The 18,607-nt window shown below is 36.5% G+C and overlaps 1 protein-coding gene across 1 annotated transcript in view; it reads right to left on the bottom strand.

Annotated features, from left to right (window-relative positions):
* LOC120413627 (zwei Ig domain protein zig-8-like) overlaps positions 1-18,194 on the bottom strand; it is a 292,919-nt gene extending 274,725 nt beyond the window's left edge. Inside the window, exons 1-2 of the mRNA XM_052708771.1 lie at positions 16,891-18,194; positions 14,159-14,406 (exon numbers count right to left, since the gene is read on the bottom strand). Of these exons, the coding sequence (XP_052564731.1) occupies positions 14,159-14,228 (70 nt within the window). The 5' untranslated portion in view covers positions 14,229-14,406; positions 16,891-18,194. The remainder of the gene's footprint in view (positions 1-14,158; positions 14,407-16,890) is intronic.
* Positions 18,195-18,607: the final 413 nt, after the last annotated feature.

Genomic DNA, 18,607 nt, shown 5'->3' with positions numbered 1-18,607 from the left:
CGACTTCACATCCCTTAAAAAAATCAACACACAACAATTGATTATACATTATATTCCTAATCATCGATTACAATACTTGCTGCTTCTGGCGAACAGTAAAATGGTTCCGCTTAGACATTTCAAAAACGGTTCCGCTTTTGGACTCCTCTATTCACCACCCCAAATGGTGTCTTGGGAAGAGTTGTAGGTAATCAAGAGAACAGTTCAGAAAAAAAGATGCAGGGATTTTTGCAGGCCTTTTTACAAAAACAAAATACCCATTTCAGAAAGTCCGTATTTTTTGTTTAAGAAATTGTTGGGTAACACAACTTCACAAATTTTGCGAAGATTTTTTGAGTTTTTGTCCCGCGGCTCTGACCAAATTGGAGGGGGGGGGGGGGGTGGTAGAGTAATTTTCTGAGATTGCCAAACATTCAATATTACGCCCTTTTAAAATGTAAGTCTTGATTAAAATAAAAGTATTGTTTCCGAAAAGATCGCAAAATTTCATGAATGTTTCATATTTAACATTGAAAATCAGACCATTCGTTGCTGAGATATCGTTTAGAAAATGGTGGGTTGTTTGGGTGAGACTTGGAAATTTCTGTTTAGTTGGGATTTGATGGCCCTTAAAACATATATTAAAAAAAAAAACAGTGTTTTTTTTTGCAAATCAAAAAATGAATAAACCAAATCGATCAAAAAATCCTTCAAAAGATACAGGTAGTAGAATTTTCAAACCCCGATGGTTTGACACCAACTGTTGTCAAACAAACGGGGTCACTTTTTAGTTTGACACCCCATTTACACCGAGTTCACACACACTGTCAATCATTTGTTATGATAGTGTGCGTGAGCGCCGTGTAGAAAGTGACAGTTCGTCACTTTTTAGTTTGACTTTGACCAACCAACGGGGTACAAACTAATAAAGTGTCAAACGAAAAAGTGAACAACCACCGGGGGTTGAGTGTATCATTTTTGTATGGACAGCTGCCAAATTTGTATGGAAAATTATATGGGCAAACTAATGATGCAAAATGGCTTCTTTGGACATACCGAAGGCAACAAAAAAAAATTAGCCGGATTAAAAAATACACAAGTTTGGTAAAAAATTGCTCAAAGTAGAATATTATATATTTAACCATTTTGAAATGCAAGTCTTGATTCCACAGCTAAAAAAAATAAAAAAGATTTCAAAATTTAACAAGTGTATTATTACTGATTTTGCTTTAACAACAACTAAACCCACGATCCTTGAAGACAGTTTAAAACCCAACACCGTTAAAGTTTGCGCAAGATTTACCTCGTTTCAATTATTCAGCCTAATCAGATGCAAATGGCTTCTGGGCAGTTGTTTTCACGCTCGGTAGAACACAGATTTCGCCGTCCGTAGATCATCCTTTTTTTATGGGCCAATTTAGTGATTACTCAACATTTTGCCAGCAATTAATGCGCGTCCTCGGTGGCCAGACCTTCAGCAAATTCTCGAGGTCCGCCGCGCCTCAAACACTTATCGTTAATCTTGGCCGGAGCAGCAGCAGCAGCAGCAATGTTCATAATATAGCCTAATAAACGGCTCGAAAGAAACTCGCCCCGATGGCTGCAAAATTCTTCGTTCTCAACTTGTGCCGAAAGTGTCGAGTTAAAACGCTTTTCTGGGTAAAAGTTTCATAACGATGACGAGGACGACTTTGGTGGTGGTGGCGCCATGGCCGTAGGATCAGGCTGGCTAAAGAATGATAGGCCACGGCTTTGGCAAGGGACAGTGGAATAGGGTACTTTGAATGGTGGACATTGTTTAATTCGATTGAAACAGATTCCTGTGTTTTGTTTTGTAATTGAAATCGTTACATAACATTTTTGTTGTTGAAGCTTTTATTATTTTTTTTGCAAAAACTATCATCAAAGCAACATCTTGCTCAAATTAATTCAAATGCCTTTTTCACCCTATTTCATAAAAAGCATCCACTGTCCAACAGCCAAGAAAAAAACAAGAAGTATGTACTGGACGAGCAACGATAACCCCGGCTGTACAAGAAATCCCCTCATATCTTCGCCACCGAACACCGTGAAACACCGGAAAAAGTTTAAATGAAGAATTTTCACGCCGTGCTTGTGCTTATCGTCCGAGCTTTTCTTTCTTCGCCGTCATAATCTTCGTCGTCGTCGTTCTCAAGGTTACAAACATTAAAACTTAATTATGCGCCCAAGTGGATATTTGTTTTTAATTAAGATTAGAAAATTAATTGGCACTGAAAAGAGCACCGAAGCACGGCTTCACGCCTTTCGGAAATGGTTTCGTGCAAAATTAGAGGAGATTGTTTTTTTGTTTTCAAATTTTAACAAGTTTTGACCGGTTTTCCGGGGATACTGCTGAGGTGTGAATCGGATATTTCATTAACTGCACATTTTGCGTAAGCGGAAAAGTTCAAATTGGAAAATTTGATTATCTTTTGCTGCCTGGAAGCCATTTTCAGTGATTTTTGGAAAGTTAGTTTAAAACTTTTGATTGCTTTAATTGCTGTTATCAATTTGTTAATCTTATTAAAAAAATAATTTCAAACGGTAAAAAAAGCTTCAATCCAATCAAACCAATTAAAGGTATTTTCAATCGAAACCTTTCAAACAATTGAGAGTGTGACCCACACCCCGGTAGCATTGAAAGAGATTTAATTAAAACCACATCACAAAGGTTCGTTCAAAGGGTCAAATAATCCTCTCAATTGATAGATCTCTCGCTATGGCAATAAAAAGGTGCAGCTTCTCCAATTGAACAGGTAAAAATGAGCTTGAGCAAGTCTCTTACAAGCTTTTTTCCAAGCTTTATCCTTTAATGTAATGAATCAATTAGATGAATGGATCAATAATTTCTGCACAATTTTTTATTCCAACTGAATGGTTTTGGCTTTTTTCACGATGACAATGATGACGATGATGAGGTTGTTATATTAAATTTTCGACCTTGATTATTGATAATCTCAATAATAAAAAGTGTATATAAAGAGATCAGAAGTATTCACAATTTTAAAATTTAACTTTATCACAAAACACTTTATCGAAAAATTTAAATGTATATTTTCCGAATTCAAATTAAATTTTAACCCTCTACCGCCAGATTCTTTTTTCGAAAATTTTATTTTTCCCGTGTTCCCGTGTTCTGCGAAAAACTTTACTTCTCTTGTTTTATGTTTTTCTTGTTTTATTTTTAGTTTTTCAATTTGTATTTATCTTGTTCAGTAAATGTTTGTATTTGGTAGTATTTGGCCTATTCTACCACCTCCTTTCGTTACATTCTGCCTGTCTAATTTTTTCATGTTTTTAAGTTACTTTTTCATTATTTTCATGTTTTTCAAATTTTCTGCTATAAAATGACACCATTATCATTTAAATTGTGAAAAAAAAATGCGTAGAGGCATAGTCTAGGATACAGAGAAACCTCTTTTTACGCGGTGCGTTACGTTTTTCTAATTTGTAGATTTTTCTGGAACGACGCAATTTTTTTGCAATCTTTTAAAAGCAATTTGTAGGTTTTGCTCAGATCTACTAAATGCTTTTTGAAGCTTGCAAAAATATTGTATGGTTTTAGAGAAATTGACGAAATTTAAAGCGTAACACCACCGCGTAAAAAGAGGTTTCTCTGTACTAGAAAAAATACTGCATTCTTCTTTTTACTTAAAATATTAAAAATGTTAGGGAACATCCACAAACCACGTGGACACTTTTTTGTAAATTCCAACCCTCCCCCCGAAAAATCTTTTTTGTATGGAGCGTGGACAATATCTTTTTTCCGAAAAGTACAGTTTTTTCAATCAGAACATTTTTTATGCCTCAAAAAAGGCACTTTTTCGTCCTCTTCTTATTCTAAAATTGCCAAACCTACGGACTCAACCCGGCAACAATCTAATCTAAATTTTGTAGACAGTACTTTAGGAGATGAATAAAAAAATATATCGATAGTTCCCAAAGTTATGAAGGTACTTAAATGTCAATAACAAAAATCTTGGTGCAAAAGCTCTGCTTGATGTATACTGATTACGGTGCACATCTACCAGAGTTTTTGCACCAAGATTTTTATTACAGACATTTTAGTATCTTCATAACTACGGGAACTATCAATATAATTTTTAAATCATCCTATGAAGTACAGTCTACCTCTGGAGTTTTTTTTAAAAGGTCCAATGAACCAAATTTTCAGTTTTTGATTTTTGAGTGTTTTTATTATGGAAAAATGTTCATCTCACTCGTCAGTGTTGTTAATACCTGCAAAATAATTTTTTTCCTATTTTTTATGGGTCTTAGGGTGATTCCTGTCGCGGCAGGGCGGTTCAAAGATGACAATTTTGAGTATTTTTTAATAATCATTGTCAAACGCCGTTTAAACTGAACTCATGCGTATTTTTCCTTGAAAGCCAAATTAGTAACTTTCCATGTACAAACCGGATAACTTTAGTTGGTTTAAACAATGTCAAGTTGTTTTTAGAAATATGTGTTTTTTTTTTTGCAAAATCGCCATAATTGTCATTTTAAAGCACACCCTGACGTGCCAGGAACCACCTTAATAACCTAACAAAAATTATGTATAAAACCCGAGAATCCCGAAGATTTGAAGCCGATCCGAGCACCTTAGAGTTTGGCCATGCCGTTTGCCTGGAAAATTGTTGTAAGTCACTTAGCAGAATTTTGTAAGATGTTCAATAATTTGTCAACGTGTTTTTTTTCCTACAATTAAAATAAAATAAAATCCAACACAGGATTTTTGATTTGTCATCCTGAGAATAATTTAAGTAATAGTAGGACGAAAAGGGAATAAATATCACAGAATTTTACAATTTGCAGCTTTTCTATACAAAAATTGTTGTAACTTTTCAGAGATTTGATGAAATAGCATGTTTATTCTGCAAATTTATTCTTGATATAATTAGTTTCAATTCTACGCAAATAGTTTTGATAAACACGAATAAATGATGTTTCCAGATGAATTTGGAAAATAAAATAAGAAAAAAACTATTTTGCAGGTATTAACAACACTGACGAGTGTGATAAACATTTTTCCATAATAAAAATGGTTCAGGAAATGTTAGCTTAAGTGCACCTTTTTTGGTTATCTTTAGTAATTATTTCGTTCCTTTTATATGTATTTGAAACTGGTACGTCAAGAGAAAACTCAAAAACACGGAAGCAGAACTTTATTTTAAGTTTAAAAATGGGATCTGTTACAAAATTTGCCATAAAACATGTAATTTAGTTTTTTGGAAAAAAATAAAAAAACGAAAAAAGGTTTTTATTTACAAACCACTCGAAAACGCTTTCGCTCCAACTTGGTGTCTATGGAAGAAAAGTGGGAAATTGTCCGCTCTTTCGAATGGTAATGGCAAAATTTGAATCAAAGGGTGTATTCAGCCTGATTTTCGAAGAAAATTGGATTTTTGGCTGTTTTTTGATCGAAAATGAAAGTTTCGGCTTTTGGAAATATTTTCATTGAAAAGAGCGCACGATTTTCGTTAAAACACACTTTCGATCGATTTTTTGAACATCTGCTTCGAAAGATATGATTTTTTCAATTTAAATGTAATTACCAATAATTTAAAACTAAAAGAATTCCTAAAATTCAAATGCCATTGTAAATTACTAAACTGAGTGCACAGGAGTTGTTGATTTGAGTAGGACAAACGATCCAGCAAGTTTTATTAAGATCGGAGATGGTCCGGATTTTGAGTGGTCGATTTCGCGTGGAAACCGTCACATGTAAACCGGCAAAAATGTCAGAGGTTGGTTTGAGCAAAAACTTAAACTTTTTTTTAACATTCCAACGCCCAAGGCTCCAAAAAAGTTGGAACGGTAACTTCAACTCGCTGGTTCTCGGGCATAACTCACCCAATCAAGACGATTCTTTTTTCCAGTGATTTGTTAGGATGTCTAGATGATCCTAGAACTTTGCCGAACTCAATTTGATCAAATCTGTAATTTTTGCGATCAAAAACATCGTTCCAACTTTTTTTTTCGCGTGTAAAAAAAAATTCGCCAAAAATTCCGCGGAGGCAGTCTTTTTGAAAAAGTTGGAACGATGTTTTTGGTCGCAAAAATTACAGATTTGATCAAATTGAATTCTGCAAAGTTCTAGGATCATCTAGACATCCTAACAAATCACTAGAAAAAAGAATCGTCTTGATTGGGTGAGTTATGCCCGAGAACCAGCGAGTTGAAGTTACCGTTCCAACTTTTTTGGGAGGCTTGGGCGTCCGTGTAAGTTGGACATGCGTTGGGCGTTCCAGTGTTAATCTGTTTTCAGGACATTAAAATATACATTTTCAACTTTCATCACAATAAATTTGTGCCTCGATATCTCAACACTGCCTTGACCAAATCGGCTCAAAATGTTGGTGAAGACTCATTTAACCGGTCCCGTGTGCAGGCCGATTTTCAAAAAGTTTATTTTTGAAAAATTAAAAAAATATTTTTTATGTTTTTCATTCTAAAAAATAGTCAGCTGTTATGTTTGAAGAAATAGCACGAAAACTCGAAATTTCGCCATTTACGATTTCATTTTGTAATGATTCCAGGTGATGAGATTAATGGTACAAATCATATAATTTTTAAGAGAAAAGATTGTGCAAATTGATTGAAATTTAAAAAAAAAAGTAATAAAGATTTTAGTGGAAATTCGGGATATTTTCGGTTAGAATTTTGAACCTTCTTAACAAAAATCTGCAATGTTTTTGATATTGAAATTATTGTTTTGATGAATTCTCTGTTGAGAAATGTTTCTGTGACATTTGAATGTACAAATCATTTTCAAAAAGTGTATTTATTGGTATAATGATGTTGGCATGATTTGATTTTGAACCATGAATAGGGTAGCAATTAAAAAATCTACAAAGGCTGAAAATGCAAGGAAATCAGAAATTTCTAAGTAAAGTGAAAAATTCTGAAAGAAAAACTTCCAGAAATAATTCCTAAAAGTAAGCCGTAGTCACTATCGTGAAAGTTACACTCCACCTACGACCAAACGATAGAAAGCCGTTTCTCCAGCTTAACCAAATCCTTTCCCGATCACTGCAGCAGCAGCTGACATGATTAGTTTTGTCTTATTGCTTTTACGAAATGGAAAGCAAAGTCTGTCCCAGGAGAGAGAGGTTGGACAGAGGGAGGGAAAACGAAGAAAAATCGCAGGAAGCATTTTCCGCTCCATTGAGCCGATTGAGCAGCAGCAGAGGGGAAAATCCACGAACAGTCCCCTTCTCCGCCCCAAGCCCCCTCGTAAGGGAAGTTCATCATGGGATTAGCATACACTTATGTTCTCGGAACTTTTTTCCCGCCTCCCCCGGAATAAATCTTTTTGCCGTGTTCGAATCGTTATTTATTGGCCAAGTCCTGAGGCTAATACCTACTAGTTTTTTTTTGTTCGCTTCTTTTCTGCGTTTGATACCCACTTTTCGTTCATTTTGCAAATTGAAGAAAGCAAATAAATTATTTGCAGATTCGCATGGCCTCATCTTGGCCGGTGAACCGTTTGACCCCCCCCCCCCTCTTCCAACCCAGTTGGTCGCAGTGGAGCGCTCATTTGGTCTGGTTTTCCCGGGAAGGTGGATCCGACATAATGGGACTACATTTACCACGTGGCTCCTCCACCCGACAAGGTAGCCTTCGAAGTTCACTCGAGTGCGAAATAGATTACGGAGCCAACTGGGGTCAAATCAGTAGCATTTGCGTTTTTAATTTTCGACAAACAATTTTAGCAAAACTTTGGACAATTTTTCAGAATTTCTCTGTTAAAAATTCAGTTTACCCCAATTGACCGAAAAAGTTGCTAAAATTCATTGTTCCCTATAGAACAAAACCTCACAGTAACTTTCTCCTGGCAAAAAATCCCATATAGACAAGCCAGGAGGGGCACGGCGGATGGAAAATCAATTTCAATTATTTCCTGAATGGATTGTGTGTTTCGGTGCTGAACGTATTGGGGGGAAAGTGAAAGGAGCAGATAAATTTTCCAGTCAAACGTAAACATCCGTAAAATATAAACCCATTAACGTCCCGTGCATCGCGCACTTTTAATTATTACGTCTCATTATATTTGCTGAATGGGGGAAAGCTAATTAAAATCGAACGTTGGTGATGGGAAAATTAATTTCACTTTTGCACTCGGGATGGTTTTTGATGGAGGGGCTTTGTTGTTGGTGGAATCTGTTTCTTCTGAATCTTTAAATTGGCTTATTTGATTCATTTCATAAAAGCATTCAGATTGTATTTGGTTTTGTTACCATATCGTTTAATAAATCGTCAAAAATGTTCACACTGTAATGCAATTTTGACCGAATCATCAAACACCGTCAACAAATTCAGATGCACTCGTTCCCAGATGGGTAATACACTGCCAACGCACACAGCATTCCCCGACTGCTCTTCGATCTGCGTAAAACTTTGTCCTTAGGGGTCACTTTTGTCCCTTATCACGAATCCGAGGTCCGTTTTTCATATCTCATGACGGTGGGGTAGTATGGCCGCTTCCATTTTTGAACATGCGATAAAATACATGTTTTTCAATAATTTTCATTCTGAAAATGGGATGCGATAAAAATTTGGTGTCAAACGAACTTCGATGTAAAATTAGACGCCCAATTTGATGGCGCACTCAAAATTCCGCAAAAAACGGATTTACCATAAAAAAACACCTAAATGTTTTTAAAACTCTGCCATTTTCCGTTGAGTATATCTCGAAATTAGAGCGTCCAATTTCCCGGGGTTACTAAATTCCCGGGAAACGGGAAATTTTCAACAAATTTCCCGGGAAATCCCGGGAATTCCCGGGAAATTCTAAATTAATCGAAAATTGTTCTGATCCTGGTTTTGGTCAATATTTTGCAACAAAATAGTATTAAATAGCAATTCTAATGGTCAGAGTAAGTGTAAGGTTCACTTAATGCCTTGGCTGCTTGTAAAAAAAAACATACAACTTCAGGAAAATATATAAATTTTCTAAATTCGTTCGCTCAAAATATAATGATTAGTATTTTGTATTGATAAGAAATAGCCAGGTGTATGTTTTTCATGGCAAATATTTTATTCAGAACAAATCTTACTGGATTAATCTCCTGAATAAATATATAAGCATTGAATTTACCTTAAAAATCTGCTATTCACTCGAAATACCATTTTTATGTAATTACAACTTCCAGTTTTCAAATGTTTGGAGCGAGTATTTGAAATATGTTTACATTTTTTGAAGTAGTTTTTTAATGATATTTTTAATGATTCGGCCTAATAAAAGACTTCGGTAAAAAGAATTTTCATAGAAAAAAAAAAGTTGTTTAGTAGTTTCAGATTTAAACTTTACGCCCTTGGTACGCTAAAAAAATGAGTTCGCGTAAACGTGAACAGAGCTCATGCCAACGGGAACCAGGAAGAAAACTATTCAACTTTTATAGTTCATTGCACCATGAAAGTAAACAGTTTTCTTCCTGGTTCCCGTTGTCATGAGCTCTGTTCACGTTTACGCGAACTCATTTTTTTGAGTGTAGCTCAAGTGCTCTATAAATTTTTAACTTTTGACTGTAATTTCTCGAATACTTTTGAACAAATTAACCTAATAATTTGGTAATGGGAAACAAAACAAAAAAAAATCAATTTTGATCTTGGCGGGAAGAGTTACCTTATTTTCAAATGATATAACAAGAATTTTTGCTTAAAATGCTTACCAAAATTTTAATAGTTTATTTTTAATATCGTAAGTTTATTCATAATATCGTACAAGATCTATACCTAGTTGTGAATGCTTCAGAAATTATTATCATCTGGAATAAATCTTGACATAAAATTTTTAGACGAACTGATAAGTTCAATAAGAACAGTAAATTAAATTTATTAAAATAAGTTTTTTGAATAAGATTTTTTTTTTAAAGTTTAAAAAATGTACCAGAAAGTTGAGAAAATGTATACTTCCGCTTGAATTTCGGGAATTCCCGGGAAATTTACAAATTTCCCGGGAAACGGGAAATATTTTTTTTTCGGGAAATCCCGGGAATTCCCGGGAATTTTTTTCCCGGGACGGGAAATTGGACGCTCTACTCGAAATTATTGTAATTGTCTGCTCTACAACTTTGTATAACAATGTTACACTCTGAAAAAAAAACCCTGCAAAGTGAAAAATTAAAAAATTTAAATGAAAAATTTTGTTCTAATTGAAAAAATGACCTTTTTGGGTTGACGTAGGGAGGCGCACACTGGGGGAGAGCGCAATCTGGGGGAGCGTTATTTCGGGATTTGAGCGCAAACGGGGGAAGCGTTATTGTGGGGGTTTGGCGTAAAACGGGGTTTTCTTTTTTTAATGTACTTTAATAACATATAAATGAAATATTTGTATAAGGGGTCATCCACAGAACACGGATAAGGTATAGCTTTAAACATCGGTATAGCTACACTGCCGTTTTACGGCGATATGATGTATACGCCATTTTGGACATTTTCAATTTTATTGCACAGTCTGATAAAGAATCTTAAAAGCTACCTCCTGACGAAAGAATTTTTCAAAAAACTGCTCTGGGGCCCATTTTATTAAGCAAACAAACTATGATGTATACGCCAATTTTACTCATCATGATGTATGTATACATTGAGAATTGATAGAAGTCAAATTCAATACTGTTTGAATGTTGATTTGAGGTTTTGGGACCAAATCAAGACTGGCCAATATTTTACTACATTATTTCGATTTAATTCTTAAGGGGACGTCCATTAGGCGTCATCCATAAAGTACGTCACGATCTGAGGGAAGAGGGGGGTTTTGAACAAGCGTGACGTTGCGTGTTAAAAGCATAAGGAAATCGTGACAAAGAGGGGAGTAAATTTTGGCTGATTTTAATGTGACGTACTTAATGGATGACACCTTATCCACATCCACGTAGACACTTTTTTGAAAATTCTAGACCCACCCACCTCCCTTGCGGACAATTGTTCATGCAAAAAATGTGTTTATAGAGCGTAGACAATCGCTAAGGGAGCGTTCTTTTATTACGTGACGCAAAAAATCGCATTTTAGACCCCCCCTCGTAAAAAAAATTCCATACAAATTAAAAAAAAAGTATGGAGCGTAACACGGACTCCGACCCCCCCCCCCTTCCCCCCAACTGCGTTACGTAATAAAAGAATACTCCCTAATACCCTCCCCCCCTTTAAGTATCCACGTGGACAATGCATTACTAGAGATCCTAAATAGGGAGACTGGTCGAAGTGAATTTGACGTACCCAAACAGACACGAGTTTGACGTATCCAAACGAGCATTTGCCTTTACGCCCAGCAAAACTTATCAGTGTTGCCAAGCTCAAAACATACGTTGCCAGATCGATTTAGCCAGCTTAGACCAGTCTCCCTATTTAGGGTCTCTATGCATTACGGGATCCGCTCAGCTTTCCAAATAGCTGGCACAAAAAATAAAGCCAGCTTTGATCGAGCAATGTATACATACATCATTGGGCAGTAAAAGTAGTGATTTTTTATTGCTATTTTTTCGGCCAAATGATGTTTGTGGTTTAAAATCGTAGAGAATAGGAAAAAACAAGAAATTTTGTAGGGGCCACATTTTTATTGTACTTTTTAACAGTTTCTACAGAGCTCTTTTAAATTGAAAAAATGAACAAAAACAGAAAATTGTGTCTACAGCAAAATCACCTCAATGGCGTATACATCATATCGCCGTAAAACGGCAGTACAGGTAACTTCAGTGGACCACTCCTAGAAGTCATGGCCTAGATATCTAACTGATCAACGGCGGTCTATATGGGTGTATTAACCATCGGTGTAGCTTCAGGTAGCTTCAGGGAACCACGATGGATACCCTTCGCCATGTTGGATTGATATGGGTCCTTCAGGAACTCCCGGGAGTAAAGACATGATAATCTACCAGATCAACGGGGGTCTATATAGGAGTATTAACCATCGGTATAGCTTTAGGTAGCTGGAACGCTTGGAGGATTTATCTTAAAATACAGTTCGTAGTTTACTCGTTCTAATGTTTTTGAATATTTCAATGATTTTTTTTACTTTTTCCAACATGCTTTTTTTTGAGTTTTAAGTTAGGATAAGTTGTTAAAGTGATTTTTTTTCTTTTTACTCCAATGTATTCGATTCAATGCAAAAATGTAAAACAATTTGAAGTAAATAAATGAATGTGAACAGTTAATAATAAAACGGAAAATATAACAAAGATGAAGAGCATTTAGCCATACAACTTAGAATGTAAATGAAATGTAATTATTCAGCAGTTCCATATGAAAGTTAAAGAAAAAAAATAAAAGTGCTTCGATTTGGCTCAAAATTTTTCTGGGGGTTCCTTGGCCAAAATAATTAGACCCGTATTTTTTTGTTTGGCCATTAGGGTGGCCTACGTCGTGTTAGGGTGGTCCGAAAAATGGCCATTTTCGTCGATTTTCACAAAAACCACTTTTTTCAAAAAATCATAACTTCGCTCCATTCCAACCGATTTTAGCTGTCTAGGGTGCAAATGAAAGATGATAAGTTGGACTTCCAAGAAAAAATAATGTGGAGTTTCAAAAATCTAGCCTAACATTTGAAAAAGTCTAATGAAAACATCAAATGCCGTTTTGACGGTGTCTGGACCAAAGAGCCTATATCTGAAAATATTTTTAACGGATTCCTCGGACAATTTTACATAACATATCAAAAATTGGGCGAGGTTCATTAACAGGATTCAGAGATATGATTTTTTGAAAATAAAATCCGGGTTTTTCGACGCGCCGCGCGCGAAAACGGGAGATTGACGAAATCGGCAAAAAATCAACTTTTTTCACTAAAACTGCGATAACTCGAAAATTTCAGCGATGACCTATAAATGTTAGGGTACCAAAAGTTGCGTATTTCAATTACGAAAATTTTGGTACCCTAACATCTATAGGTCATCGCTGAAATTTTCTAGTTATCGCAGTTTTAGTGAAAAAAGTTGATTTTTTGCCGATTTCGTCAATTTCTCGTTTTCGCGCGCGGCGCGTCGAAAAACCCGGATTTTATTTTCAAAAAATCATATCTCTGAATCCTGTTAATGAACCTCACCCAATTTTTGATATATTATGTAAAATTGTTCGAGGAATCCGTTAAAAATATTTTCAGATATAGGCTCTTTGGTCCAGACACCGTCAAAACGGCATTTGATGTTTTCATAAGACTTTTTCAAATGTTAGGCTAGATTTTTGAAACTCCACATTATTTTTTCTTGAAAGTCCAACTTATCATCTTTCATTTGCGTCCTAGACAGCTAAAATCGGTTGAAATGGAGCGAAGTTATGATTTTTTGAAAAAAGTGGTTTTTGTGAAAATCGACGAAAATGGCCATTTTTCGGACCACCCTAACACGGCGTAGGCCACCCTAATGGCCAAACAAAAAAATACGGGTCTAATTATTTTGGCCAAGGAACCCCCAGAAAAATTTTGAGCCCGATCGGAGAACTTTTATTTTTTTTCTTTAACTTTCATATGGAACTGCTGTATTATAAGAAAGTTCAATAAAGACATATTTAAATTCAAAAAAAAAAATCAGGTGTAGGAGTCGTTTCCCTGGGTGGAGTCACTGGTAGGCAGTTGGACTCACAATCCAAAGGTCGTCAGTTCGAATCCCAGGGTGGATGGAAGCTTAGGTGTAAAAAGAGGTTTGCAATTTCCTGAACAATCAAGATAAGTGGAGAACGATGCACTTTTTTTTGTTGATCTGTTTCTATTTTATTCGAAACTTATCAAAAATATTCAAACTTTGTGCAGTAACATGTCTTAAACAGCTGTCCAAATTCGCCCCATTTGTCCCGTTTTGCCCCAGACGACGGTTTATTACATTTCAATTGAATAGCATGTCACATTTTTGGTGAAATTGCATCCTGTGGTTGATTTGTCTGTTATTTTTTTTAATTCTGCTTAACTATTTGTTCAGGACCCAGGCGGTTATGCGGAAAAACAATATTGTTCAGCTGCAGGGTAAAACAACGCTCCCGAGAATCTTTCAGTTAACAGCCAAGCATTCAAAAAAGGTGAAACTTTCAAAATAAGCACCAACAACAAAAAATCGCCTGATTTATTTTTTTCTCCCACCTTTCTGCAGTGTTTTGCCGATGCAACAGCTCAAGGGAAAACTGTTGTTTTTTTTTATATCACATTCCCTTCCTCCCTGCAGGCACTCACCGTTTGCTTTATGTTGGCAGAAATGCAAATTCGCTAACAGGAACAGCCCGTTGATGATTGCACTATGCATTTTTTCCGCCACGCACTCCGCCGTCGGTTTAATTGGGTTTGCACTTGCCAATTGATGCTGGAGGATGCATTTTTGCTTGTTTTTTCTTTATTCCTTTGTTTATTCAGCCTTCTCACTTATTCATTCACTAAATAAATGGCAGTTCTGTGGGTAACGCTCGGTTCAAGCGTTGTTTCACCTGGAAAGAGAAAAAAAAGAATTTCAGAGAAAAACTTAATCGAAGTTCGATTTGAATTTCATAAATGTATGTTCAACAACCGGAAAAATGGAATTGAGAAAACCAAGAGAAAACGTGATTAAAATTTTCGACCGATTTAGACCTTCTGCGTTTCTACGAATAATTTCCCAATGAATCTCTATTCGCCCCAGTTAGCAGTTTATCATTTTATTTGTAATTCTATGGGTATACAACCGGTAAAGAAGGTACAATTAATCGTAAAAGTAATGATTCCGTGAAAGCCTAACAATGATGCAACCATTCCACGTCAAACAGGATGAATCCAAATCAAAAGTGTTCCAATTTGGCTCAAATTTGGCATGCAAGTTCCTTGGCCAAATTAATTAGACCCGTACTTATAAGATTTATTCCGCCGTTCCGGAGACATGATTATTTGAAAACTGTGATTTTTGCGAAAATATATGAAAAACGCAACTTTTTGGACCGCCCAATTAAGGATAGGTTCACCCTAGTTGCCAAACAAAAAATATGGGTCTAATTACTTTGGCCAAGCAACTTTCATGCCAAATTTGAGCCGAATTGGAGCACTTTACATTTTTTAAAATCCATCCTGGCTACAATGCATGCATGTACGCACGTCTAAATACATTTTGGGAATGTGAATATTCGAAAATCTGATGGTTCACAATGAGGACTTTTCAGAAAAAAAAATTCTCAGAATAATAATCTCTATTATTTTGTTTAACTTTGTATTCCTAAAAGCTATTTTAAGCAACCAAAATGAGGGCAAAACAACATAAATTCAAACACATTTTTCAAATTTTGGAAGTTAAAATACTGACAAAAAGAACAAATCCAGAGTTTAATTTTGAAAAGGTCCAATAAACCAAATTTTAAATTTTTGCTTTTTGGGTGTTTTGAATACCACTGACTCAAGACGGTTCTAAAAACACCCAAAAAGCAAAAATTCAAAATTTGGTTTATAGGACCTTTCCAAAAAAACTCTAGAAATTAAAAAAAAAACTTGTAATTTATTTTTCCGATATAAAACCCAAAATTCATTTTTTACAAATGTATCCTACCTGAATTCAAAAAAATCTCTTTTCTGGATTTTTTAAAAAGAAATTTGCAATGACATAAAAGAAACGAAAGAATTTTGCTTATTTTTTTAAAGGCCTTATATACATAGAAAATTCATTGGTTGAAAAAAATGTATCGTGTATCGAGGTGACATTTATAGGATTTCAATTTATTTTTGGAATATTTCCAACTCGTCGCTGTCGCAACTTGTTGCTAGTGCATTTTGGGCAAAATTTAATTAAGGACACCACTATGTGCAGCTCACAATGATTCACCTTTTGACCTTCACAGATCCCTAAAATGCGATTTCAATCCTGAGATATACAATAAACCCCGAAAAAACACCGTGCATGTTTGTCACTTTTCATAAGAAAGATTATTTAATCTTGTCGTGTTATCTTGACACAGCCTGAGGATTGATGTAAGTGCGACAATTGACCAATGGAATTTTTATTTATAATTCGGGATCCCAGCAACCAAATTCAACCAAACCTCAGGACAATGCACAGAACAGGTCAACCAAATAACAAGTGTTTGTTATTGTGAGATTGCGTGCTCTCGTTTTTGTTTATTTAAGGTCAAACATTTAAACGCGTTTTTCTCGGAACGTAAAAAAGCGACAAGTGACAAGTTAGCACGTCAGCGTTGATTTTGCTGCTAAGGTGCTAAGGTGATCAATTTTTATTTAGACGTATAATGTACCATCACTAAGGCAGCTGATAGAGTTTTTCAGAAAACTATGTCTATTTTAGGTTAAAAATTGTGCAAGCTTTTAAACGAAATATATTTAAATATTAGGTAAAATTTATGAAAGCTGAGCATTTCTTGCATTTTTTTTCTTAAAAGTGTCCTAACAAACTGTGTACAAAGTACACGTACGCGACTGCCGGTGGGCTATTCAAAATTGATTTAAAAAATACACGATATTTGTTATTTACAAACCTATTTTTCCATCTCTTAGAGGAAAATTGTCTAAAGAATCCGAAAATGCATTATGTAAACTCCAGAGGATTCAGAACAAGATTCCGAAAATGATTCTTCCTGAAACCCTGGTTCAGCACTTATGAACTTCATCAATTAGCCGAAATTGACACTTTTGATGTCCAATAAGATAATTGATGCATTTCGACAAAAAAAAAAATCTTTGCAGCGTTCTGCTACATTCCTTTATCAATAATGTAAAATACTGATCTAAAAATTGAGGTGAAAAGTCACCGATTGTGATTGGACACTCAATAATATTTTAACTAAATGAATGTACATGAAAAAAAACTGTATAAATTTAAATTGAAAAAACTCATTTCTCCAATTAACAAAAATCTAAAGAGATCAATTGCAATTTTTTTACAACAAAACTCAATCCCAAACCAAATCATGCAAACTTAATGCACCACCGATACTCACTCTCCACGAAAGAACCATTTATGTTAATCCATGATGTGAACACGAATGTCCGTGTCCACACACTGTGATAATTCCAACCATTAAGCCGGATAATCAACCTGCTACCCCGCTGCTACTGTTGTGTAGTACACAGGTGCTTGTCAAGATAATCGTACTAATCGTTTCGCTACACTTCTAACAATAGCCACTCACACATATAAACCCACCCTGCACACACGTACATTAATTCGCACGTTCGACGATAGCAATTTGCCGTTTTATTCAAAGCGATTCACTAACATTCCCACAGACACACACACCGTGATCCAGATGATCAGGTAGACTGTCACCACATTGCATTGTTGTCTGGTGCTCCTTTTCGCTCTGTTCGGTGCCGCTAAATTCAATTACGTATTCCCTTGGCGTTTTCCCGTGCCAAGTGTGAGTACGATTGTGTGCTTCCTGAATGCTGCCCCCACCATCACCATCACCACATCTAATTGAATTGCGTCACCAGTACCAGGATGCTGCTTAATCGTGCATCGTTATCACTCCGTTTGTCAACAACTTGTCACTCACTGCTGGTGTCGTTGTTCCAGCAGGTACTTTCCGTACAACTTTGCCCTGTCGGCGAGGTCATGAATCATGCCGGATACCAGCAGCATTGCACTTTCTGGAATCCACTGCCAGCTTATCAACTTCTTGTACTCTCTCTCTCAAGTTGACGACAATCCCGCACCGTCACAACTTTTCCTTGAAGCGTGTCTTCCACCACGTGTGTGCAATCTTCTCAACTTGAAACAAAAGTACGAAACTTTGCTCACAGACGTCACGGTTGGCTTCTTGTCGCCTTCCGGTTAACCCGTGGTATCACCGCACATCCCAGCCTTCTCGGCGATAATCCTTCCGGCAGTGTCGCACGTCGAGGACACTGATTCCTTCGCCGTTCCCTTTGAACTACTCGTCGTCGACACAGCCTATCTTCATCGCAGATACCCCCAAGGCATGGATCTCCACCCAAATCTCCACCAAGAAAACTCACTCCCACGTGATGCTCTGACGAAGAGCGGCCAGGTCTCCGCCAAGTAATTTCATCTAAATCCTAATACGTATGAATTATTCCACGCATCCTCCCCGACAGCCTTCGAATAAATCCTTTCACAAACAACCCAACGCGCCGTCTTCTTCCGCTCACACACCTCCTCCACGGTTGACTCAACCTTTCAGGTGACTGTTTCCCGCGCGCACGTGTCAATAATCCTCGCGGTGAAAAGCCCCTTTTACACACTTTTCTTTTTTTTTGTTTTTCGTAACGACACACCAAACACGGCGACAAGACTAACAACCGGCTAGGGATGCTGGCACCGCCGCGGACCGTCAGATTCGTACTGAACCGGGCCAAAACATTGCGTGCGTGCATTGACGGAGGAGTCCTTTTCGCGAATTTCGCAAAGGACTCCTCGCTCCCTTGGATGTGTTCGATGCAGCTGGTAAGTTCTCGCGAGAGAGTGAGTGGAAAAAAGGAGAGAGAGAGAGAGGGGAGAAAACAAACTATGGGGAGAGTGGAGAGCAGAGCACACAGTTTGAGCTGGGGGTGCGTTCGCAGATCTAGCACGTGGTTTTGGCTTTGAAAGTGAGAGGACTCGGTGACTCGGCAGTAGTTTGTATGTTGGGAAGCATTTTAGAGCATGCTTCAAGAAGGCCGAGTTAAGACAGGGGTGTTCAACCGTTTGTTTAG

This window comes from Culex pipiens, chromosome 2 (assembly GCF_016801865.2).
Source record: "Culex pipiens pallens isolate TS chromosome 2, TS_CPP_V2, whole genome shotgun sequence".
In the NCBI taxonomy this organism is placed as follows: Eukaryota; Metazoa; Arthropoda; class Insecta; order Diptera; family Culicidae; genus Culex; species Culex pipiens.
The sequence above is the reverse complement of the archived record's forward strand: the minus strand, read 5'-3'. Positions and strand labels throughout refer to the sequence as shown.